We start from the raw sequence: 25,095 nt of genomic DNA on the forward strand, positions 1-25,095 counted from the left end.
TGTTTTCAGTCAACTTTATTGATAAAATAAGTTTACTGTACAGTACACAATTCTAGCCATAAATCCTTTTCAAGCCATCTGCATTACAAAAATAACAGGTATGCAATGAAAAATAGTCATTCCACACACTGTAAAGCTCTTAAAATCCTAAAGTGATCAGGGTAGGGAAATGAAAGGGGAGACGTATCAAACGTGAAGACTATGAGTAGATAAATTAAGTCACTTTTTTTTTTTTTGATTTACAAAAATAAACACTAATCAAGCACTATTTCATAATAGAGCAACCTCTAAGTACTGCCACAGACCAACAACCCTTTTCTGTATTCGGGAGCCAAACCAGAAGTCAGCCACGAAGCTGAATTCAGTATGAAATTGATAGAAATGCCTCCTGACACCAGTGCGTGGCTGAAAAGTTGCTTCTAGAAACAAGAACGTCAACAACTGAACCCAAAATTCCTTGTAAGTTTGCAACAACAGAACACTTCAGTGAAAAAAAGATGTTGCTTCTGGTAAGTCAGCAGCTTGCAAGCCATGGCAGAAATGCAAAACCTAGATTAGAGAAGCACCAGCAAAGCTTTACAGATAATATAAAAGCAGACAAGAATATTTTGTGCTTGAGCTAACATGTTCCCCAAGAATTTCCCCATGGCTGTTTCACAAGTCTGGAAATGGCCATAACTTTTTTCCATGCATGTCAATGTCCTCAGTGTGTTACTAAGCCTAGCAAGAAGCCAAGGTGCTCTGCAGAGAAGCAGGAGCTTCTCCATTTCTAAAGCAGACTGTAAGAATGTGGAGACCTGATTTACCTGTCCTATCAGCATGTGTATTAGTTCACTGAAAACCAGCATTTATTGCCTGCTAATACTCCTTTCTCACTTATTTCCTCTTAAAAGCACTATGGGAAGGAGCAGCAACAGAGAGAACAAAGGTACTGAGCTGCTCCTAAGTCAATTCAGTGCTACTGAAAGCTCCCCCTTAGGCCTATGGAACATTTAACTTGAGCTCAGGGAAGCTGTGCTGGGGCACAGGAAGCTGTATTGAAGTTGGCATGCTTGGAAGTGTTGGATGCTTAGTTCCTTCTGTGTTGCTATGGCTAGAAATCAAATCCCTTTCTGCTGCCACTGCTTTTGCGCTTTCCAGTTGCCATTCCTCACTCAGGAAGTTTGGGCAGGCAACTGGAGAAGAAAGACATGGGATTCGTGTGGCTTCTTACTGACAGAGAACTGGGCTGGATTTCCCCTCTTAAAGGTAAAAGCTGAGGCGGAATTGTATTGCTAACTGTGCTCCTGAGAACAACAAGGGCGGGAACAGCTCTTCCCATGTTCTCACAATACAATTCAGTGCACATATTTGAAAGAATCTTGTTTCATTTAAAAACTCCAAACTATTGATTGACAGTGTTCCTTACGTTTAAAAACTGGCCTTGTATTTTAAAGAGAGACCCCAAGGTTAAATGACAGAAATCCTTAAATTTTAGGCTGCCTGTGTGCCCCTCCAATCACAGGTTTGTTGCAAAAAGAGAAGTTATTAAAACCAAAACAAAAGGAAAAAATGCTATGTGGATTATGCACAGAACCTATAAGTTACTACTTTCTAAGGCAGAGATCAGACTTGAAATCTTACCTTCATTATCTAACAGTTGCACTGAACTTTGTATAATTTATATAAATTATATATAATTTATATAAATTTATACAAATTACTTGAAATCTCACATTTTATCTGTAAAACAAGTTCATATAAAAAGAATTTGCAATTCAGCAAGTGCATGAATCCATTTCCTACCGAGGTTAGACCTATGGCAATCAATCTGTCACTGAGGGTATTGCAGAACACCAGCTGAATTTATGTTACACAGTATAAAAGCCACTGAGCTGGCGTTGCATGTATTCTCTTGCTGGTGCCCTATTCAGTAATAAGTGCTTGACCAGTGCCCCCTGATGCTCCATTGGTTTAAGTGTGCAACTGAAGCTTGGTGATTCCCAAAGTCCTTAGCTTTTCCTCAGGCTCAGATCACTGCTTGTTACTAATCCTGACAGGGACGTGCTCTCTGATGCATCATCTTTCTTGAGGTTCAGAAATGATTCTCTAGTGATTTGAAGAATTTCTCTCAAGCCTTTGTTTTCTTGCTAAAATCAGAGAGTGAAAAATACATTAATAGAACTCCAGAAAGAAATCAGGTAACTCTTAAAGCCTCCCCTCTACTCCAAATTAATGCATAAGGAGTAAAACACTGACTTGAAATCAGTACTGTGTCATCTTCTCCAAGGGGGCACATGAGGTTTCTGACCTTCCTGCTCTCTTGGATGGGCTTTAAGTACCCCCTCCTTGAGATTAAGCTGTAGGAGTTCTTCCCCTGCTCCAGCAGGCAAGGGTAACACAACAGCAGGGAGTGACTGGGACGGAAACTCCATAAAACATCTGGGAGGATCTTTACTCCCCTTAATATCTGTGCCCCTGCAGCTTTCTCCTCACCTCGAGCTGGGTGATGCGCTCCTGCTCCTTGCAGCTGTGCCTTTCATCCACCTCAATGGCTTTTCTCATCACTGCTGCCATCTCTGTAATTTGGTCCACGTGCACTTGCAACTCCTGAGATACAATATTTAGTAATATCTTAGTGATATATTTTCTGCATTATTAAAAAAGCAAAGCATTAAACATGATTTAGCTGCTGTGACATTTTTTATCACAGATGCCAATTTTGGAAAATAAATTCTCTCTAACTTTACAGTGTGGGCAGCCATAATGGTCCTGTTTATTTAAATTAACCTGGTTTGCCCCAAAGTGGAATTGATAGAAGCTTAACCAACTGATCCCTGACCTAAAAATGGCTAAAAGACGGTGCTGTGCTTGCCCTGACCAGGCCCTCCTGTGCAGCAGGAATTGATGTTTCTTATTTTGGATACGCAAAACTGCTCCACTCATGTGAGAACAGCAGGGCAAGCCACATTCCTTCCAGGTGTTTCAAACCGGGTCTCCAGTACCAGTCCATGGACAGGCATTTCTCTCTAAAAAAGAGCAGGTGCAGTGGTTATCCTTACTATGTCATATATTACAAAACTCAAGCCTGTCCTCCACTCTCTGTTGTAGATACTTTTGCTTGACTCCACCTCCAATTCCAGCTTATCTGGGCTCTGGACTTCAGAGGTTCAGGATAAGGGCCACTGTCTTTCCCTGCATTGCTACATGAGAAGCCTGTGCCCCTCTGGCATTCAGTGCCGCTCAGTTAAGCCAGACAGTTTAAAGGAATTTCCAACAGCTTTCATTTTTCAACTTGTCTTTTATTCCAACTCTGCTGGGATGCCAGTCTAGTTGTGCCTGACCTGGCCTTTGGACAAAATCCACAGTATTTATTGGCTAGTATCAGGAAAAGCAGGACAGGAGGGCTGAAATGAAGGCCAGTAGAGACTAAAGCTAAATCCCGCCTTTAAATTATGAATTTAATGGGAAATCTATACAGCTGGCAGATTATCAGCTTGCTTTTAAACTACCATAAAGAACTGCCTCAGCTGGAATCATAAACTTATCTGATGAAAACAAATACCTTTTACTGAAATAAACATCAGCCCTTTCCCCTCTGCCATTCCAATTGCTCAAGCTATAATTTAGCAGTTGTTAAATGCCCACTCTCAGTGTGAGGGGGTGAGGAAGAACTTGTTGTAAATCTTTATTTTCTTCTCAGTTTCCAAGGCAGGTGATGACATGAATTTTTTTTTTTTAAAGAACTCCCAAATTTAGCTTGACAGGAAGCTGTGGTCAGGCAAGGATGCACCCTGGAGACGGACTGGGTAGGAGCTGTGGGTTTCAGATATACTGTTGTCCTCCCTGCTTCCTGCTTTCACAGCTCATTTGGGCTCTGGATCAATACAACTTCGGGCCTGTTCCAAGGTCACTGATGTTAGGTCACACCCTAACACCAAACTGGAAGGCTCTGCTCTACAAGGCACATGTGGAAAACTTAGGGTAAAACCAAAGAGTGCAGTGACCATAAAAGCCTCTGTGTATCTCTCTCTTTTGTACACACTGGGTTTTTTCTCTCTAATAAAGATAATAAAGAAATAAAACCAAAAAGGGGAAGCACCCATTTTAGAGCCTTGTTTCAGCTAAGCAAATTCAAACAGCACACTTAGATCAGGGTCACTACTACCAACACAGACTCTTCTCTTACACTAACAGAAGACACTCTTGTTCTATTTAAAGGAGGTGCTTCTTCATCTGCAACAATCAATGCTCTTGTAATAATCTGTAAACAGGCACTAAAATAATAGCTGGCACTTGGGAAAATAGCATTACTGGGAACAGGGAGCTTAACTCCTTGAGTATAATGGATTTTTTGCTTAACGAGAAAAAGGTATTTAAAAAGTGTTTCAACATTGTTCAATCTTCTGAATATGAAGCTTGAGCCAGAGAATAAATAATGAAATTCCAGAAATCCTATGTGTCAGGATAAGGGTGATAAATCTTTTTCATCAGGCATTCATGAAGGAAGAAGTTTAATGAAAATGCTGAAGCCTAAATCTCCTGTTCCAATTACATGGTGAGATTTTTTTCTTTTTTTTTTTTTTTTTTTTTTCTTTTTCCTGCCTTTCCACTGAAGTGCACCTAAACGAACTGTCACAGTCCATTTCAGGATGGATTTCATTTTACCCACTTGTGTTGGTTCTCCTGAAGCTGGAGCAGGTGCTATATCATATTCTGAGGTAACTTCTGTTGAAAATGATCTTTATCTGTCATTTTTCAAGACTTTATGTTAAAGATACAGTTCTAATCCAATAATATATTTTCATACCAATGGCAAAAATTACACACATAGGATGCTGTAAGTAGGCAAGAAAGAATAAAATTATTAAATTCTGTTTTCCCAGTAAGCAAACCCTAAGTTTGCTTTGCAAACTTAAATTAGCTGAGGGCAAAGATTATTAAACACTTAGAACTTGTTTGTCTACACAGCTGCATTGCTCTAATGATTATGTTACAATCTCATTGAAATGCAATACTTTGCTAAAAAGCTCCTGTTTAGATCTGTTGGTGACCCAGAATAATGAATTCCCCCAAAATTTAAAAGTCCTTTTGACTAACGAATGTATACTTGAACATACACTTGTGTTTCCTGCTTCATCCAGTTAACCAATAGTCTAAAGTACTTTTAATTTTTAAAATTTATTTACAGTATTTAGGGGAAAAAAAATTTAAATATTGAATTTGAAAAGCTTTTTCATCCTATTTTCCCTAAGCACAGGTTTATTACTGATTTTTTGGTATCACAAGCATAAATTAAAGCTAGTCTAAAAGTCTTACTAACCTCTGGAAGTGTAACAGGGCAGTTGCCTTAAAGACTGAAGTGAAACAGAAGTAAATTAAGCAAATGCAGTAATGAAATGCTACCTGTTTAACGTTTTAATAAATGAGAAGCTGGTAAGGTTGACTTACTCAATTGATAGTTTCCCGATTGTGTTGCTTGGCGTGGATTATAAAAATTTGGACTCATTAGTAGTACAACAGCATAAAAATTGACATAAAGTGAGCTTTGAATTGATTCACTACAAACTAAGGTGTTAACTAAAAAACAAAGCAAAAACCCTCAATTAAGTTATTACCTTGGAATGTTGCTCTTTTAACTTCATTATTATACTTGGATCATCCTTTTTGCTCGCCATAAGCAACCTAAACATCTGTTCTCTGTACTTGCTCATGATGAGTTCCAGAGCTGACTGGTGCTCTTCGAGAGATGTGCGCAGTTCTGCCAACAGAATTTAAAATGCAGTTAAGAGTTGAACACAGAAAACCAAATCAAAATGCACAAGTATTTCAGCTTGAGAAAACCAAAATGAGCCTGTAATTGAGTGTCCCCATGCTCTGCACCACGAAATCTACACAGGCTCTGCAAATGGCTTTGATGTGACAGCCTGGGAGAAATCCTGGTCAGTAACAAACAGTCTCTTGTTAGTGTGACTTCGTGTTCAGTCCCTGTGGCTGACAAAAGTGTGGCTGAGAAGCTTTACCCCAGCCACTACAAGCCACACTGCACAAAAGGCAGGAAGGAGTTCACAGATCTGTCTTAATCTGCAGCTTGGTAAAACCAGAGTCGAAAAATGCTTCTGTTCAAAATATACTGAGTCAAAGGATAAATAACCCCTGAAACAAGGCAAGACTCATCTGAATGGAGATCACTGAATCCTTTGCTGAGTGGAACTGTTAGAATACCTATGGCTTTCCTGAAGGAACAGTGCATTCCTAGTCTACAGAATTCCAGAAGGAATTACACTTTTCAACTTACACCGTAACTTTTCCTGACTGTTCCTATTATTTTCAGCAGTTGTTAAACGCTTCTCCAAAAAGATCCCTATATTGCAGAATGAAGTTCTACTTATCCCCTCACTTGTGCTGGACACTAGGTAAGGACCAAAAAAACTAATTTTTCCCAAATCTCTCTTTTTCTTCATCAGTCCCACAGGTTGGACTTTAGGACTCCTGAAATGAATTTTGATCAGTTAAACTGACAAACTGAAATTAGAAGAAAAAATTTCTTCTACAGCTCTGTTTTGAAAAATGATCAATGGTAAAATTCTCACTATTTCCAGTGATACAGGCTGGACCTTGAAAAGGATAGAATATTCATATTTTACCTTTGTTTTCCTGTTGCAATTCCCTAATCTGTCTGTTTTCCTGCTGGATACCCATCACTAGAGTAGAACGAGGTCGATGTCTTGCTACTTCATTGAGCTCTTGGATTTCTTCCTGGTACTGGTTATTACAAAAACAAACCAACAAGGTACAGCATATTTGATTAACCCAAGGCAGGTATTACACAGCAGGTCACAAAGCACCAGTTCTACTGTCACTCACAGTCTATAACCAGGAAGACAATGCTTGTTTTTAAATAACAGTATCAAACACACACACCAGAAGGTGTTGCAGACATCCTGTCCTTTAGAGGCACAAAAGCATGACCTTAGATGTGTGTAGTGGATGCTATTTAACCTTCAGTTAACGTAGGCCAAGTTCACCATCAGGCAATTTAAAACTCATAGAGATGTGGTAAAGACAAACCATGAGGTATTAACGTCCTAACATTTACTGTGGCTTCCCAAAACCTTAAACCACAGGGCTGTGTGGGTACAAGTTACTTGGGCCCGCATCAATGAGTCCTGACTCCCGACAGATGGGGATATGTCATACTCTTGATCTGAAGCCATTAAGCCTCTGCATGCCTAGTTTTACAAGACTGAATTGCATGCAGGAGGTTACAAGTTTATAGGCCCATTAACATATCTTGGGTTCATTAAAGTGAGAGGATGGACTCCCATATGGAAAGTCACAAGACACCTTTACGTTTTCCCAGGAGTTGTCTTGTTAAAGTCACACTCAATCTAACAATGTTCCTTGAGCAGCTCAACATCAGAATAGAAGTGAGTGCAAAAAAGCCCAAGAGGCTATGTTGGAAACAAAAGGAGACAGTGCAAAAAGTACTCTGTACAGAAGAAAACACATCAGAGCCTCTAATTAAATGGGCATGCCAAAATTAATAAAAATGTGTAGTATTGCATTGGAGAGCAAACCAAGAGACACCACAGAGTGGTTTGTAAGATACCAAGCCCATTTCTACCAGCGTTCTTCAAATAAATGCTTGTTTTCAATATTTAAACTAGAGTAACTGTGAAAATGTTTTCACAGTCTCAAACTCTATAAACAAGCTATTTTTAGATGAGAGCCACACCTCTACTAAAAACACCAAGTCTGCATTACAGGCTTAACCCAACACCACACTCATTCTGTGCTGCACAGAAGCCCCCAGAGGATGTGCTGCCATTGCCCGGAGCAAGCAGGGCTGGAGAGCAGACCTGTTTCATGGCTTCCACCCGCCTGTTGAGCGCCGTGGTCTGTTTGATGAGCGCCTCAGCTGCACTGTCATGTTCCCTCAGCCGCTCTACCAGCGCCTTCGCGTCCGCCAGCGCCTTCTCAATGGTGCAGCTCATTTCTGAACATGACAAAGGAAGTGTTAGCACCACAGCACCTCTGCACAGCACAGCTACCTGGGGCATGGATCAGCTGCCAGAGGCAGGGCACTGAGCACAGCAACTGTGGGCAGTGCTGGTGCTTCTGGCAGAAAGTAAAAGAATGTTACATGAACTCATTCATTTTTAATGCTACTTTTTTTCATGTGCCCTCCTAACAGATATGCTTCAGGATAACTGAGGTATAAATCCAGCACAAAAGAGAATGCTGAAGGATTACAGTGGCCTGGAAGATTCTGATGACTTAAATCAGCAGAGAAGGAGCAGCTCAAACTGACAGAGTAGAGAAAATTGCTCAGGGAAATTTCAGAAGATGAAAGGCTTGTGTTTTGCTCATGTCTATAAATGAACACAAACATTGCTATGTGGAATGGAACTGTGACATTTTCAACAGCACAGAGAAAGACAGCACCTCAGCTAATGAAAAGAAGAAATTGCACCCTTAAAACACCGCCGTTCTACCTGCAGCATCTGTTCACAGGAATTATAGATTGCCAGAACTGTCAAACTTGCCAAATGCTTGTGTCTATTGTAAACAGTACTAACCTTTACACTAATTTTTTCATATTCATACTTTGTAGGTTAAGTTTCAAGACCAAGATTTTCAGTCTATGTTTTCTTTTTCTTTTAAGGAACGTTGGACTTAGTCTACTGAAAAGGAAATCTACTTAAACTCCTTGAAGTCTTCAGCAATCAAACAGCAGCAATAGAGGTTTATAAGATTTATGAGCCTTATTGATATCAGGCTTAATATTTGGTTTATTAAATGTTCTAAGATACTGAAAGAATCTATTAAATCCACTTCTTAGCCAGGCTATTTGCAAAAGAAAAGATTTTTGTAAGCATTAAAGATTATTGAGTTTTTCTTCAGCTACATGAAAAAAAAAATCGCTTCATGTTGATTTTCTAACTTTCTCAGGCACCTTTACAAATCATAGCCCAGGATATTAAGCCAAACTTAAAGAAACCTCAAATTTGCCTCATCTGACCTTTTGCTCTTATGCCAGGTAAGCAGAAGGAAGGATATTTCAAACACTAGACATTTTACTTGTATTTTCTGGGATTCATGTGCTATCAAAAGCATCAATATTTTGGCATGGGCAGCTTTCCTGTTTAACGGATAGTGTTTGCATTTAACTTTCCATATGAAGTATTTGAGATAGCCAGGCCTTCAGCACACTGCTGGGCTATCACAGGTGGTTAATTTATTCACCTTGACTTAGCACTTGGAGCTCTATCAAATACAAAAAATCACACTGCACTGTTTTTAGAGATCTGCTTTTCTTGCTCCTCCCTCCAGTCAGATGTCCTACAGAAATATCCCAGACAAAACATGACATTCCCCACTAACTGGTTGAACTGCTGCAGAAATTGCTTTAGTGAGATCCATGTTGCTGCTGAAGAGCAGCCTTTAATTCAGCTCACTGTCCAGGAATTCTCTGACCAGTATAAACAAAGCCTCTGAGGCCACTACATGAGCTGGGAATACATTTGGCATTCACACTACAATGCACTCAACACCTCTGATAATTTGTCTGCATCCACATATATTTTTTAACAGTGTATATTTAATTGATGTTCTCATTTTTGCCCCAGTTCAACCATATCAGAGAAAAGGATGTTTGTTTGTGGCAAAGACACTGATGTTTCTTTTCACAGGGAATGTGCTGGGAAAGACGTGGGGAATACAGCCCCAAAAATTCTGCAGTCGCTGTCCCCTGTCAGGCCAGGGCCCAGCTCCAGTTTTCAGGCACCATTTGTACCTCAAAAAGCAAAATCACTGTTTGTATCATGGTAATTCACAGTGGCCCCAAATCACGGCTACGCTACCTTTCAAGCAAGACACCAGTCCTTGAAACTTGCTCTCTGGCTGCCTGTGAAAAACAAGACCTTTGCCTGATCCTGAAGCTGAGCTAAGTCTGTGAGTTAGCCTGGACACTTAGGGGATGGAAAAAACTCCAATTAATCATTAATATAATTGATTTAAGCAAATTCTTATCATATATTATTTTTTATGAGCATGGTTACGGGACCTGAAGTTAATGATCCCTGAGCCCTGCCCTAGCAGAGATGCCCAGTTGCACACATGCTCGTTACTGCAACCTTGTCAACAGGTAGCAGAGCACCAAGTCACCCCAGCAACACTTCTACTACACACTGTCACTTCCTGCTATTTGCTAATAGCTTTCATTACCAAATTAAACACCAAAAACCAACACCAAAGAATAAAGATCTCTGTGCGACCACCACCTTCTCCTAACTTTCTGCTCTTTCTTTTTTTATTCTTACTGGAAGCCATCTCTCCTCACAGCTTGTGGGTTCTGTTACCACGGAGACCAGTTTGGCAGCGCTAAGCCAGAATGCAATTTCCAAGGAATTCCAAGGAATTTAGGTTGGTGCAAAGGTCCCGGCGTGACAGGAGCGTCCCGGGGGTGTCACCGCCGCACTCCCAGCGTGACACATCCCGGGGTGTCCCCTCCCGGTGTGACAGCAGCGTCCCGGGAGTCGGGGACGTCTGGGGGCGTCGCCTCTTGCCCCCAAAACGCGGCGCCACCGCGATGCTAAGAGGCGACACCGGCGCCTGTCGTGACACCGGCGCGAGCCGAGACACGTAAGGGGTTCCTGGCCCGCTCCGTCCCGCGGGTCTGACGCGGGGGCAAGGGGTACCCTCCTCCTTCACGCCCCTCAGGGCGCCCCGGCCGTGGGGAGTTCCGATGCAAGTCTGCTCGCGCTCCCGATCGCCCGCCGGCGGCCACAGCGGCAACCCCCCGCCGTGTCCCCGAACCCCTCCACGGAACTCACTCATGCCCGGGACTCCGGCCGCGCCGGGAGTGCGCCCGGACCGGCTCCGAACGATGTCAAATGGCGGCGTGAGGGGAGGACGGCGTATCCCGTCCCCGCCAGGGGGCACCGTGGGGCGGGGGCGGTACCGGCCGTGCACAGCTCTCGCGAGAGCACGCCCCTCCGCGGCTCCAAATCTCGCGAGAGAACGCCCCGCCCTCCTATAGATTCCAAATCCTGCAGGTGCGAGTAGGGTGTCGAGCCAAACTTCGGGATTTGGGTTGAACTGTACATCAGCAGCTCTAGCGGGACACTCAGGATTAAGCAGTTGCACTGTGAATAGGTTTAGATTGGATATTGGGAAAAAATTCTTTCCTGTGAGCGTGCTGGGGCCCTGGCGCAGGGTGCCCAGAGAAGCTATGGCTGGCTTTTTCCTGACAATGTCCAAGGCCCCGTTGGATGGAGCGCTGAGCAACCTGGGATAGTGGAAGGTGTCCCTGTACATGGCAGGGGGAATGAACCCGGATGAGCTAATAAGGTCCCTCCCAGGCCAGGGCGTTGTGTGTTTCTATGATCGTATTCTTGTCTAATCTTTTAAGAAAAAAGGGAGACAGTCCCAAAACGACTGGGCTGTGTGGCTGAGAACCATCAAGAGTGAAGTCAGCAGTAACTGGGGGAAAGTTAATGCCGGCGGTAGCAACCACCGACACCCTCCTAAAAAGAGCCTCCAGACTCAAATGGAGAGACCTTCGGCTCTGCACTAATGAGCGTGAGAAACCACAGACACGCCCAGTAAATGGGGTTGAGTACTAATTAACAGGCAAATTACGTAACTTGCTGTTCGTGATCACTGATGCTTCTGTTTCTTAAAATGTATAAATAGTGTGAGCCGAGAGGCTTTTGCTGGCACACTCCTGCTCTCTGCGCGCTGCAAGACAAAATTCCCACTGGAATGACACACGGAGCCCCTGCGCCGCTCCCGGAGATCTCGCGAGAACACGGCGGCCTCGGCGGGGCCCGCCCAGAGGGCGTCAGCGTGCTCTCGCGAGATCACGGGCTCCTCCCCCGAGCCGTGCGGGGAGCGCAAGGACGGGCGGGGCGGGGAACAGGAGCAGGAACGAGAACGGGGCCGGTGGTGGCCTCAGCATGTCGGGCGAGTGATCCTGGCCGGGGCTGTGGCCCGGGGAAGTGCGGACAAGGGCCGGGCGCTCCCCTCGGGGGAGCCGCGGTGCCGGCGGCGCCCGTGGCCGCGCGGGGCCCCCGTGGGCTCAGGGGTGGGCGGAGCGGGGGGGGCTCCGGCCGCCTCTCCCACCCCCGCGGGCGCCGGGCGCGCAGGCCGGACCCGGGCCCCGCGCTCCCCGCCGAGCCGCCCGAGGAGGACGAGCAGAGCGCCGCAGGGACATGGAGGGGGCCCAGCCGGAGGCGCCCGCGCCTCGCCCCGTCTAGGGCGCCCCGCGGGCCTCGTCCCTCCTCCTCCTCCTCGGAGCGGGGCCGCGGCCGCGCGCGGCGAGGAGCGGGACCGGGGCTGCTGCACCACAGGAGGAGCCGACCTAGGTGAGAAACGCTCACCGTCGCCGTAACGCTTTCCAGCGGCGCTGCCTCGGCCCCTCGGGTTCCCTGCCCCGCCGAGGGCAGGCTGCGAGCCCTCGGGCCGGGCAGGCAGCGGCCGGGGCTCACGCCGAAGGGGCCGTGGTGAGCCCCGTCTGCTGCAGCCGATCAAGGGGCCCAAGCATGTCCCGCTCCCTCCCCCTGAGGAAGCCGCGTTGCTTTGATATTTTAGGGGTTTTTTTTAATGAGCTTATATGTATTTTTCATTTTGTGTATTCTGTAATTCAGCAGAAGTACACGGAAAAATAAATTCTTACGCTTGAAATTGCCGTTTTCGGTGGTGCCCATCGACAGGACGAGGAGCAGTGGCCATAAACGAAAACACAGAAGTTCCACCTCAATATGAGGAAGAACTTCTGTGCATAAAAAGTGCAGATCCCTGGAGCAGCTGCCTGGGAAGGGAGTCCCCCTCCTTTCCATACCCACGCGAAGGCATTACCCGCTCTAGGTCATCCTGCCTTGTTTGGGGGTTGGACTGGATGATTTCTGGAGGTTCTTTCCAGCCCTACCTGCTCTGTGTTTTTTTATGATTTCACACTTGGTATATTTGTCAGTGAGATGTTGAAGTACAGATGCAACTACTCGTTTAAAAGTAAGATGTATTTAGCAAAGCCAAGACTGAAAATTGGCTTAAAAGTCTATGTTATTTAAAGGTCTATAAAGTTTATTATTGTTTTTTTGCATGTTCCTTATTTTAGGAAATAAGCTTTAAATAAGAAGCAGTTTGTGTACTTCTTCTTTAAAGTTGGTTTGAAATAGAAAAGTGGGGAGAGTAATACTGTGCATTTTTGTTGCCTTTTCAGCAATATAGTTCCACTTTTCTCTGTTTTTTCTCCTGAGAAAAAATAGTTTCTTCTGATAAAATATGTAGTCTACTAAATATGGACTCTAAAACTAGCATATTTCTAGGATGCGTGTGTAATTTTCACTGTCAACTTATGATGTCTTTTGTTTGGGTTTTTTTCCACCATGTGCAATTTCTTTCCGCTTTTGATGTCTGTTTCTTTCAGGAAGAAAATGAAAATATTTTCTGAGTCTCACAAAACTGTTTTCGTTGTGGATCACTGCCCCTACATGGCAGAATCATGCAGGCAGCACGTAGAATTCGATATGTTAGTGAAGAATCGCACCCAAGGCATCATTCCTTTGGCACCCATCTCCAAATCCCTGTGGACCTGCTCAGTGGAGTCATCCATGGAGTACTGTAGAATAATGTATGATATTTTCCCTTTCAAGAAACTGGTAGGTTCTGCCAGCTGTGCTGCATGTCGTACTTGATACAATAAGGGATGTTTTCATCTTTTATTTAAGTCTTTTAATATCTTTGTGTTGTTTAGAGTAAAATATCAAATTGTAATTTATCACTTAAAATTTGTTTTTGCTTTTTATATACTTCATAGTCCTTTAATTGGTTTCAGTAGTATCTCATTACATATTTAATTTTGGAATCTTTCATTGTCCTAATGTCACTTTACAAGCTGGTGCAAAACATGGAGAAGTCTTTAGGGCAACTTAGAGCTTTATTATTGTGCCCTCCTGAACAATGACTTTACAAAAGCTTCAGTGAGTTACTGTCTTAAGTTAAATTTTGCTGCTGAACACACATGGTAGCTCTCTGTAAACAGAGTTTTGGTATCAACATTGAAGGAATTCTGGGCTTTAGGAAGAGGGCAGGATTGCCCTGGAGCTAACAGGTTGGAAAGGTGGGAGGAGAGTTCCCTGGCACACACAGCTTCTTGTTTAGAAAACCATATTTTCTTAGTAATGTTTGTTAAACCTTGGTAGATATTTACCCCATGATTACTGTGACAGACTTTGGAGTGCAGTTTACAGTATTAGAATTTACTTTATTTTGTGGCTGTCCTACTGGAAATCTAAACTAATCCTTAAAATTCTAGTATTTTGAAAATCTTATTTGGTGTAGAGAATGATTTTCTGGTGTACAAATATAAGTAGAAGTTGTTGCTCATATTACTAAGGGGAAAACTGAATATAGCAGGAGTGTGTGATTTTTGTGGATTTGTTATTTTGAGTTTGGCTTGTCATTGCACATTATCTCCCGACAACCAGAAAAAAGAAGTGGAATTCATGTTTGTTTAAATTTGGTGAAGTAACCATATAATGGCTGTTACCTTAATATGCTTTTTTGGTCCTTGGAGGTGAATTTCATTGTGAGTGATTCTGGGGCTCATGTGTTGAATTCTTGGACTCAAGAAGATCAGAACTTGCAGGAGGTATGATTTGTAACTGTTCTTTTGTTTTGTAGTTCAGACTTCATTGTGAAATAAACATTGTGTTCAATATGAAATAACTCTGGTTAATTACAGTATTGGTGGATCTAGTTTGAAATTGTATAACAGAATTTCAAATAGCTGCCTGTGAGCCTGGATTCTTCTATAGACAAAATTTAAAAAGAATCTAGTATCTTTAAGTAGAGACTTAAATATTTAAAATAAACATTATGAATAAATTAGTTACATATTTCTTCTGTAATTTAGTGCTACTTCTTGAACTTCAATTATTTTTAAAAATATTCACATGAGAGGCAAATAACTTACTTTAAATACATTAATTGTTAATATCCTCTTCATGGTTGTGTTGTTTCATCCTGAAAGGGCTCATCCTCTAAAAATTTACTTTGAGGAAGAAATGCATTTCCAAATTCTCAGAAAGTAAAAGCAGAAGGAAACTAACAATATTAGAATGTTTGCGGGTGTTGGATATAAGTTGTTGTTATAGCCAGGTATTTCTCTATAATAAATGAGACTGTTTAATCACAATGAATAAATGAAACTGAAAAGGATAATTTATGGCCACAGGTTTTCCAGAAGGCTGCCAGTAATGTTCGTTAGTTGTTCCATTTGCCCTTCTCCCGGCAACGTTAATCTGCATGTCAGATGTGTTAGAATGCCGACTTCTCAGGTTTGAAAGCCGGGAGGTGCCTCTGGGTAACAGTTCTTTGTTCCACCCAGCTGATGGCGGCGCTGGCGGCCGTGGGGCCGCCGAACCCGCGGGCAGACCCCGAGTGCTGCAGCATCCTGCACGGGCTGGTGGCCGCTGTTGAGGCACTCTGCAAGATCACCGAGTACCAGCACGAGGCCCGCACCACGCTGATGGAGAACGCCGAGCGCGTGGGCAACAGGGGCAGGATCATCTGCATCACCAACGCCAAGAGGTGGGGAATGTAGGGCCTGTGCTGCCCCTACACCAGCGGTTCAGACATTCCCACAAGGGCTGCAGGCAGCTTTTTTGCACAGATCCTTCTTAGAGTACTTCTCACCTTATCAAAGATTTTGTTTATGGGATTCTGACAGTAAAATTCCAGAAGTTTCAAAGATTTCCCACTTTAAGTAGAGGAATATTCAGTAGCTTTGAACAGGAGGATTGATGGTGCAGCCTTAAAAGAAGACCACTTTTCTTTGTAGTGACAGCCATGTTCGGATGCTGGAGGATTGTGTTCAGGAGACCATTCATGAGCACAACAAGCTTGCAGCTAACTCTGACCAGTGAGTATGCTTTTAACAGAGTTTCTTGCATCCTGTAGGAAATATGGATGTATTTCTGTCAAAACTCACTATAATGAACCTGTACCTCACATTTGAATGAATGTGAAGTAGAAGGCAGTAAATCGTGATATTGTTAGCTTAGAGCTGGTGTATGATCATTATCTTTCCAGTGTCATCCTTCATAGGACAGGGTTTCTTTAGCATGTTACCTTCTACATCTGCTCCAAAATGAGATACATAACTGTGCCTTGTTACACGCTTTTAATCACTAATTCATCTGGAGCAGTTTTTCTTGATAATACTGTGTTACAGCTAACTTCTTTGAAACTAGTTTTAGTTTCTAAAAGACTGTATTGCCTGGAACTTCCCTTGAGATACAGGAATCTTGAAATAGACTTCTCAGAGGAGATGTACTCTTTCTCCACATATGTTTTGTCTAGTTAAACTCTGAAGTGTTTGCCTACAGCACTGTGTTATCTTGTAAAGTTGTTGTGGGTTGAGATTCTATTCCTGTCTGCTCCTCAGGCATTTCAAGAGCAGAAGCAGCACTCTCCTATTTTTCCTGCTGCAGTTGCAGTTTCATGGATGTATAAAGGATCCTGCCCAAGGAATTAGGTGTTCAATCCATTGTAAAGACAGGGATGTCTCATTCCTGTAGGTAGAGATGTGGTGCAATGTTTATATCACTCCAAACTTCCAACCACATCGGGGTTAGCATATATCCCATTACATGTCCCATCTCTCTGTGCTGTAAGGGTAGTTGTTCTCATGTTGCCAGGAATCCCCTCATTCTTACCTACACTTGGAGACACAAATCCTCTATAGTGTCAATATTCAGCTGAATAAAGCTGAACAGGTTGCAACTGTTAAGGACTTACTCCATTGATGTGTCCAAAAAAGAAGCACAACACTATAGCATCTGAGGAGCAAGAAGTGTTAGGCTTTTGTTTGTATTCTGATAGGAAACTTATTTTGAAGTCTATGCTTTTGAAAATCATATCTGCAACCTAGTTTCTGCAGCACGCTTTCATAAACAACATGTTACTAATTTATGCTATGATTCCATGTTCTAGATACCAGAATTAATTTAATTTTAGGAGATAGTGTGCCATGCTGTAGGCTAAGCAGAATTATTTTATTTTTAAGTCTAATGCAGATTCAGAAATGTGAACTGGTGTTAATCCACACGTACCCCGTTGGTGAAGACAGCCTTGTTTCAGATCGTCCTAAAAAAGAGGTGAGGAGCTTAAAATGAGAAAGTTTATCCCAGATTGAGAGCCACGTCAGACTGAAAATAGTGCAAATTATTCTCAGTTGTTCAGTAGCAAAAGCACATGTGGTGGTTGTTTGAAACCAAGTGCATAAAAAAAAATCTGTAATATATTTTGCCATTCAACAGTCTGCTCTGCATTAATGTCTGTAAGAAAAGACCCTAGAAAAATGACTTAACATGAAAAGCATGTAGTGCTGTGTAGTATTTAATACATGAAAGCGATTGTGAGGGACTACCTTCCTGTGATTTATTTCTACAGAACTCTGCTGTAGTTGTGCTAAAAATTGTAAATGGAAGATAATGAATAGACTTCTTCCCTCCCTAAGGCAGTCACTGGGTTTGGGTCTTGGGATTTTTTTGTTGTTGTTTTTTGGGGTTCTTATTTTGGCATTTTGGGGGATTGTTGTTGTAGTTTTTGTTGTGTGGTTTTTAGAATTTTTGTTTTGTTCTTGAGCCCCAACCCGCTGTTCTTCTTGGCTAAGGAAAAATCAAATATATCTCCTAGCTTGTGTTTATTTGCCTTGTGTATGTATGATGCACTTACAGGTAGACATCTAAAAATTACTTTGCTACTGTTACTTAGCAGGTAAAAGAATGTAAAACTAGGCCCAGAGCTGCTGTTAAAATTTATTCCCCATGTTGTGATACTATTTTTCCTATTAACAAATAGGAAATTTGTCACATTTTTTAGCACACTTCTGATGTTTTGGTTTTTTTTTCCTGTTTTTAAGAACTGCATCTGTAGCACTTGACATAAGCTTAGAATTCAGAAAGAAAATAGGTTTTGCTTCTTACTCAGTAGTTTCCCTTGGTGTGGGTTTTTGAGTGGTAGTTTTAGGAGTATAGATTTAGGTAGTTTTAGGAGTATAGGTTTAGGTAGTTTAGGAGTATAAATGCTTATTTGAGAGTTGAGCAAACTGTACTTTTGGATGATATCACAACCTAAACTATGAATTCCATGTATCAATTTATTTCAGCTCTCCCCTGTTCTAACCAGTGAAGTGCACAGTGTCCGTGCAGGGAGGCACCTGGCTACAAAACTGAATCTTTTAGTACAGCAACACTTTGATCTGGCTTCAACCACAATAACTAACATCCCTATGAAGGTAATATTGTGTCTACAGCTCTGTGTTAACTAGCTGCATCACTTCTAAATTTGTTTGAAAACTTTTGATGTTTATTTTAATTGAATTTTTACATTGTTTTTCTCTCCATATCATTTTTTTTTCTTTTATTAGCCCACATTCAATGTCTGTGATCAGGTTAGTAAAAATAAAGGGGAAAAAACGTAAAGAAGGATGACAGAACAAAATATTGTATTGCCAAATCTCAATTTTTGAAGTAACAATACAGGTGTTATTTCAGTTCTGTTTGTATTACTTTATATAAATACAGTCTTGTTTGCCTCAGATCAATTTGTCTGTGATTCTTTCGTCTTCTTCTAGTTGTGTTTAGATATTCTTGACCCTTGTGCATTATAGTGGCATAGTGAGTCTCTTTTTCCTTTGTTTCATTATCATGCCCACCCAACATAAAGGTGTTTGTAACTAAAAGCTGCTTTTTTACCAAGGGTTTTCTAGTGGGTTTTCTACTCCGAAAATCCATAAACATGAAATGGGGACAGGATATCCCTACTTAAGGAAGATGTTGAATTAAGCATCTTGTGATAGAAGTTGTGTTCATATTTTAATTTTTTTTTTGCTACTTGGAGGGAAATTAGTGCAGTTTAGAATTAGTTGACAGTAATTTTCTTGATGAGGCAGCAAGAGACAATTGAGACACAAGTGTCAGTATTCAAACAGAAAAAGAGCCATAGGCAGGTAATCTTCATAATTTAAAAATCAATTAACTTGTAGCACAGTCAATCATTGCATATTTGAAAACTAAAAATATTGTGTGGATTTTATAAGTTAAAACATGATATGAAAATAATTTTCAGTTTTTATGAGAATTTAACATGGGTCATGGCATAAATGTGACTTCCGTTTGCAAATACCTTGTCTATAACTTTCTGACCTGTGTGCTGCTGGTGTGCCTTATCCTTCTGCCTTTGTCCCTATAGTAATAGACTATGTTGGGTTCTCTGTGGATTTTTTTCTTTTCTTTTTTTAATTGTTTTTCTTTTTTAAACTAAGTAAATTAGCAGAGTTACTGTTCTGCTTTTGCTGATCCTTTGCAGCTGTTTGAAGATGCAGTGTCCTCTTTACAAAAATCCATTTTTTTAGTTATAAACTTGCAGCTGCAATTGCACCTCTTCTCATAAGCTTAAGAAATAAGAAGTTCAAAGTGTGGGTTTTGGTTTGGATTCTTGATTTCTGCTTTTGAAAAGTAATTGTCACTCTACTCTGCAGTGAGCCTTTGTTGCTGCTCAGTAAGTTGTAACTGCTGGTGATTATGTAACATTTTGTAGGCTTCTTTAACTTCACTAATTTCGTGAAGTAGACAAGCCTAGTTTTTACCTGTATGTGATGCTCTGCACCCTGACGTGAAGCTTGTATAAAGAGGAATAGGGTTTCAAAAAAGAAAATAAGATGAAAAGCAGTTGGCTGCATCTTTAAACTGCTCAGAGAGCAAAGTTTCCTCAGCGTTGCAATCCTGTTGTTGTCTGAGGCACTTGGAGACTTTGTTTTCTTCTGGACTGAAAGATAAATGTAGAAACATTCATTTATGGAAATGGTGACCTCTAGCTAAAGTAATTTTATTTATGTCTACCTTTCTCTCTTGAAGGAGGAGCAACACGCTAACACATCAGCCAACTATGATGTGGAGCTGCTTCATCACAAAGAGGCACACGTGGATTTTTTAAAGAGTGGTAAGTAGGAATGGCCCTGTGAAGGTGGCTTTTGATCAACCTCTTTGGGAATATTCACAAAGAAAGATCGAGCGCTTCAAATCCGTGTAAATTTCAGGCTCAAGTAGTAGCTATTTCAGTTATTCCTTGTATCCCAGGAAACTTAATTTGTAATGTTGGCATTAGAGTTTTACTCATTATTGACATATTTTAATACAGCAATGAGAAAACAGGCCAAATTCACCTATGTTCTGGATATTGCTGTGAGATTTGAAGGGCATGTCAGTTTTTTACTGAGGTACAAAAAGTAGATGAGAGACCAGATAAACAGGGAGATTTTACAAAATGAAGTCCCTCTTATGGATATTTGTGCAAAATTATGCCTTGCACAATTGAACTTTGTTAAGTAATAATAATTAGCAGCACTTACATCCCACAGGCCTAAATGTCGTTTATGACGGTAATTGCTTCGGAAAAAACAAGACTTGTTTGGCTGTTGAGCTTTTTTTGTTATATTTGAAATATGTACTATCTTTTATGATTGTAAATTTGGAATTACTACTTAGTATACCTGTGAGGTGAATTTTTTAATAGCACAACCAAAATTAGAAAAGCACAACACTTAGTCTTTTGCAGAATTATTTTTTTGAGGATCTTGCCTGAAGTAAAACTTTGTTAAAAATCAGCTTATAATATCTTTATTAGTAGAATCAAATGTCATATGATCCATAAGTAGCCATTTGGGGAGTTTGTGCTTTTTATCCCATTACTTTGAGGAAGAGGAGCTAACTCCTTTGTCATCTCCAAGTGCTGTGCTCCAAATTTTAGGGGAGTGGATGACTAAAGATTGATGAAAAGCATAGGGTGTCACATTAATGACCTCGGCCTCACCTAAACTGTGTTATGATGTTGAAATCTTAAAGCTTTTATTGCCAGAGCTCAGAAGCAATTTTGGAAAACTTGTTGGCTCAGGTAATTAGGTGTCCTAGGAAAATACAAAAGCACTCTGACTGCATTTCCTCTTCACGTTTTTCCTATCAGGACTTGGACAGGAAAAAATCTGTTCTTAGATCCTGTAAATTTTGGGTTCTTTCATTTGTTTCTAAATACATATTTTGGTTGTAGTAGCTCTGATGCTAGGAAAGCAGGAATTTAGTTACACTGGTCTTATTTCTCTGAAATGTTGCCAAGGAATTTTCAGGTTAAGTAAGTTTGGCCTTTAGATATTCTGAGAGATAATTTCTAAAATTGTTGCAGTTAATTTTATTTCCACTATTTTAGTAATAAAGTGTCTGTGGTCAGTAGAACACATTGAGAAAATTCAGGCTGAATCTGACGTAGCAAAGAGACTGGATGATGAGACCAAATATTTCTTTCCCCAAAAAACTAAACTTGTCAAATGTACCTTTAGATTGTTTCTCGTACATATTGTATTTCCAAAGTCAATTAAACCAGTCAGCTCTAGTATTTAATAGTTCTGATTTCTATGTGGAAAATTTTAATAAAGATATTGTCTTAAAAGTCCTGGTCATTTTAGCGGGAAAAAATTGACTGCTACTGATAGAACTAAACTTATGTGGAACTTTCTAATTGTCAAATCAAAAAGTCAGGCATCTAAGTTTTAAATTTAGATTACATTGTGTATATATTCATGGTAATTTTGTACCTTAAAAGTTTAGAGTTGTTTTTCTGTAATAAACTCTGGTTGATCCCCTCCTCTTTCTGCCTTTCTCTGTAGGTGATAACCACGTGGGTGGCAATAGCAGAGAAGGCACATTTAAAGAAACTGTTACCCTGAAATGGTGCACTCCTCGAACCAACAGTGTGGGTAGGTGACGTGGAATGTTCCAGACCTGGTTGGTAACTCGTACAAATCTGAGTACAGGAGAGAAAGACAGGGCAGATCTAAGGTCACACAGGAATCGTGTGGCCATGGAGCTCATGCGCCTATTAACTATTATCAATTTATGTTGACTTGTTGAGCCAGCAGGCCAGAAAATCTGGTAAGAGAAATAAGAACAGACTGACTGGTCAGTGAAATAATTCAGGAGATAAAGAATTGCGGTTTCTGCTGGAAACAGGGCTTGGAAATGTATGAGATTCTATGAGCTGTGGACTCTTGGGAATCCTTCCAGTGAGGACTTTGAGACTGAGAGGCATCTAGACTTTTTAGTTCTGTTCATTTTGGACTAGTCTCCTCCTCTTCCATTCTTTTATTTTGTGGATTTTATTTTTCTGTCTCTAGAATTACACTCCACTTTTCTACTCCTTTCTTTTTCAGAACTGCACTATTGCACTGGAGCATACAGAATTTCACCAGTAGATGTAAATAGCAGACCTTCTTCATGCCTTACAAACTTCCTCCTTAATGGTAAATGTGTCCTTGGCTAATTATTTGACGTCATAATTTTTTATTTTGTAAATGGAGCATGTAGCACATTTTGATTTGTATAGCAGTAATGTGTGTATACTGTAAAAATACTATGTTTATTTTAAAATGTCCTATAAATAAGAGAAGGCAAATGTGTTTCGTAATTGAAGATGGGAGGAAAGATGTAAAGAAGCAGGAAGTATTGAAATGGAGGTTTGTATGTAAACAAAATGGCATTACAGATATCCTTTTAATGGAGTTTTCCTGCAGTCAAGTAATTTGTCTAAACATGCAGTGGTTTTATTAAACACTATATCTTAGTGTATTTTACTCTAGAGATTGTGTAGTGAAAATGTCCTTTCATTAATAAAAATGGTTAGAACCAAAATTAATAGCATATTTCAGCTCACTCTTCTGATTCTGCTTTCTGATGAAAAGAAATTTATTTGGAGAATGCACCCTTTAATGCTTGGTGTATTTTACTGGAAATAAGACAAATGCAGTTTTATTTCTCTGCCTGAAGAATCCATTTATCCAGTAAGCATTAGCAGGTGGTATCAGCTGATACCTTTATACTCAAGAGGTTATTTTATTACTTTTTGAAAATTGCTTTTAATGAGAATGGTTCTGCAGCAGGGCTCTTGAATGCCTTGTGAATATGTATTTTTTCCTAAGAATAATATCCTATAGAAAAAATGATTGATTGGCCTAGGAGAGGTCTTTTGGTGTTGCTTTGTAAAATTTTAAGGAACATATACCCTGTTCTGTGTCAAGAAATGCGGAGATGGCAGTTCTTTGTTCAGCTGGGTGAAAACACCACTTTGGTGGGTTCAGATTCTTCTTAGCCAAGCACAAACTTGTATTTTTGCAGCTCAAAATTTAAAATTGCAGCACACAGGAATGAGTGAATGAAAGTGATCTCCTTTCCACCAGGTCGTTCGGTGTTGTTGGAACAACCACGCAAGTCTGGCTCAAAAGTCATTAGCCACATGCTCAGCAGCCACGGCGGAGAGATTTTCTTGCATGTGTTGAGCAGCTCCCGCTCAATTCTGGAAGATCCCCCCTCAATTAGCGAAGGCTGTGGTGGGAGGGTCACTGACTACAGGATCACAGTAAGAGTCTTTCTGTCCTACACTGCTGCTTCTCTCACATGACAACAGATGCAGGGCAGTAGATGTGGGAAGAAAATGTTAAAGTGGATTGCATGGTCAAACTTCCTTTGTAATAAGTATCTTGATAAATATTTAGTAGAAAATACTAAGCTTGTTGATACGCCTGCTTCATAAAATACGTCATGTGTCAAGAAATGCCTCCTTAATGCACTAGGAGTGTTTAAAATTTGTTCTGACTCTAGAAAAATACTTTTCTTGGCAATTTTCTTCTGTGTATTGGATACACAGGACTGTGAGTATTGTCAAAGGACAGATTGCACATCAGTGGTTTGTACAATAAATAGAAAAGATGAAGTTGACAGCTTTGAACCGTGATATCAATCAGCTGACATGCATTTTGTTTATCCTTTATTTTTTTCAACACATCCTTGATATCTTTTGTAAATAAGTAGAAGTTCCTTCTGGAAAAATGTAACTCTTCCCATATATTAAGTACCTCGCAGATCAGGAAGTCCTCCTTGTCAAAACCCATACATTGATTTTTTACCCCATATTTCTGTGCCCCTCTTTTTGTGTTCCCTTAGGTTAATGCATGAGTGCTAGAGACAGGGCTGTGGTTGGTAGGGTCGGATGTGGCAGTGGGATGGTACAAAGTGATAAGCAAGGCTGAGCTGTTTAGCCCCTTCACTGAAAGTTACTTTGTTAGAGAAATGCCTAATTGTATCTTGTTTGGTTATTAGGATTTTGGTGAATTTATGAGGGAAAACCGATTAACTCCTTTTCTAGAGCCCAGATATAAGATCGATGGAAGTCTTGAAATTCCATTGGAACGTGCAAAAGATCAGTTAGAGAAACATACTCGTTACTGGCCTATGATTATTTCTCAGACCACGATCTTCAACATGCAAGCTGTAAGTAACCTGGGCTGTGTACATTTTTGTTCTGCTCCTAGATTAAGTTTCCCCTTGTCATTTGGTGAAATACCAACTCTATGGGGTGATAAATCCCTTGCTGTAAAATCAGTTTATTTTCAGCCTTATTTTCCTGAAGTAACACTGTATTTAATGCAGTAGATTATTGGAATGCTAAATTAAGTAAAAATTATTTGAACCTGACAGCTCCAGTTCTGCTGGATAAAGGAAGCATCTGCTTACACTTGCAGCTAGTACTAAACTGAGGATAAGAGGGTGTGTTGTTTCATTGCCTTTAATTTTTTTCTCCCTGTTGTTCTCTTGTGACACACACACATTTTCTTGGTGTTCATTTTTGGTTTTTCTTACAGGTAGTGCCATTAGCTAGTGTGATTGTAAAGGAAACAATGACTGATGAGGATGTGCTGAATTGTCAAAAAACTATATACAATTTGGTAGACATGGAGAGGAAGAACGATCCACTGCCAATTTCAACAGTTGGTACCAGAGGAAAGGGGCCAAAAAGGTTACATGCATATCTCTCTTTGTTGATTCTGGACTATTTTCAGAAATACTGTTGACAATGTTTTCGTACCAAATTTTTTAAATACAGGCTAAAAGTAATACATAGGGAACTAAACACTGTATTGCACATCCCAAATGCTGTGAGTGCTTCACCTGTATCATTTAGGGGCTATAACAGTACTGTTACTGCTGTATGTTAGGG

At 40.8% G+C, this 25,095-nt stretch overlaps 2 protein-coding genes and 1 long non-coding RNA gene across 5 annotated transcripts in view; 2 read left to right on the forward strand and 1 right to left on the reverse strand.

The window, feature by feature from the left end:
- Positions 1-11,737, reverse strand: FGFR1OP2 (FGFR1 oncogene partner 2). Of its 2 annotated transcripts, XM_064420735.1 has the most exons (6): positions 10,818-10,968; positions 7,842-7,978; positions 6,627-6,744; positions 5,598-5,740; positions 2,476-2,589; positions 1-2,129 (listed from the first exon to the last, which is right to left on the reverse strand). In XM_064420735.1, exons 1-6 carry the CDS (start codon positions 10,819-10,821, stop codon positions 1,992-1,994), a joined length of 654 nt encoding a protein of 217 aa, XP_064276805.1. In that variant the 5' UTR covers positions 10,822-10,968; the 3' UTR covers positions 1-1,991. The 2 variants fall into 2 exon arrangements, with proteins under 2 accessions (XP_064276805.1, XP_064276806.1); XM_064420736.1 differs by lacking the exons at positions 6,627-6,744; positions 7,842-7,978 and having other exon boundaries at positions 10,818-11,737.
- On the forward strand, positions 4,605-8,499 carry LOC135300828 (uncharacterized). The gene is made up of 2 exons (XR_010362600.1): positions 4,605-4,700; positions 6,314-8,499. It is a non-coding gene; the product is annotated as an uncharacterized LOC135300828 (long non-coding RNA).
- Positions 10,987-25,095, forward strand: part of INTS13 (integrator complex subunit 13) — an 18,446-nt gene continuing 4,337 nt past the window's right edge. Inside the window, exons 1-13 of one of the 2 annotated variants that reach the window (XM_064420733.1) lie at positions 10,987-11,039; positions 13,415-13,646; positions 14,564-14,638; positions 15,377-15,579; positions 15,830-15,910; positions 17,057-17,147; positions 18,161-18,289; positions 19,911-19,995; positions 21,713-21,802; positions 22,256-22,345; positions 23,279-23,457; positions 24,198-24,368; positions 24,740-24,894. In XM_064420733.1, coding sequence (XP_064276803.1) covers positions 13,422-13,646; positions 14,564-14,638; positions 15,377-15,579; positions 15,830-15,910; positions 17,057-17,147; positions 18,161-18,289; positions 19,911-19,995; positions 21,713-21,802; positions 22,256-22,345; positions 23,279-23,457; positions 24,198-24,368; positions 24,740-24,894 — 1,574 coding nt within the window. In that variant the 5' untranslated portion in view covers positions 10,987-11,039; positions 13,415-13,421. Of the gene's footprint in view, positions 11,040-11,882; positions 12,351-13,414; positions 13,647-14,563; positions 14,639-15,376; positions 15,580-15,829; positions 15,911-17,056; positions 17,148-18,160; positions 18,290-19,910; positions 19,996-21,712; positions 21,803-22,255; positions 22,346-23,278; positions 23,458-24,197; positions 24,369-24,739; positions 24,895-25,095 lie in introns of those variants that run through there. The other variant, XM_064420732.1, reaches the window with a different exon arrangement.

The sequence above is a fragment of the Passer domesticus genome, chromosome 5 (genome assembly GCF_036417665.1).
Source record: "Passer domesticus isolate bPasDom1 chromosome 5, bPasDom1.hap1, whole genome shotgun sequence".
Classification (NCBI taxonomy): Eukaryota; Metazoa; Chordata; class Aves; order Passeriformes; family Passeridae; genus Passer; species Passer domesticus.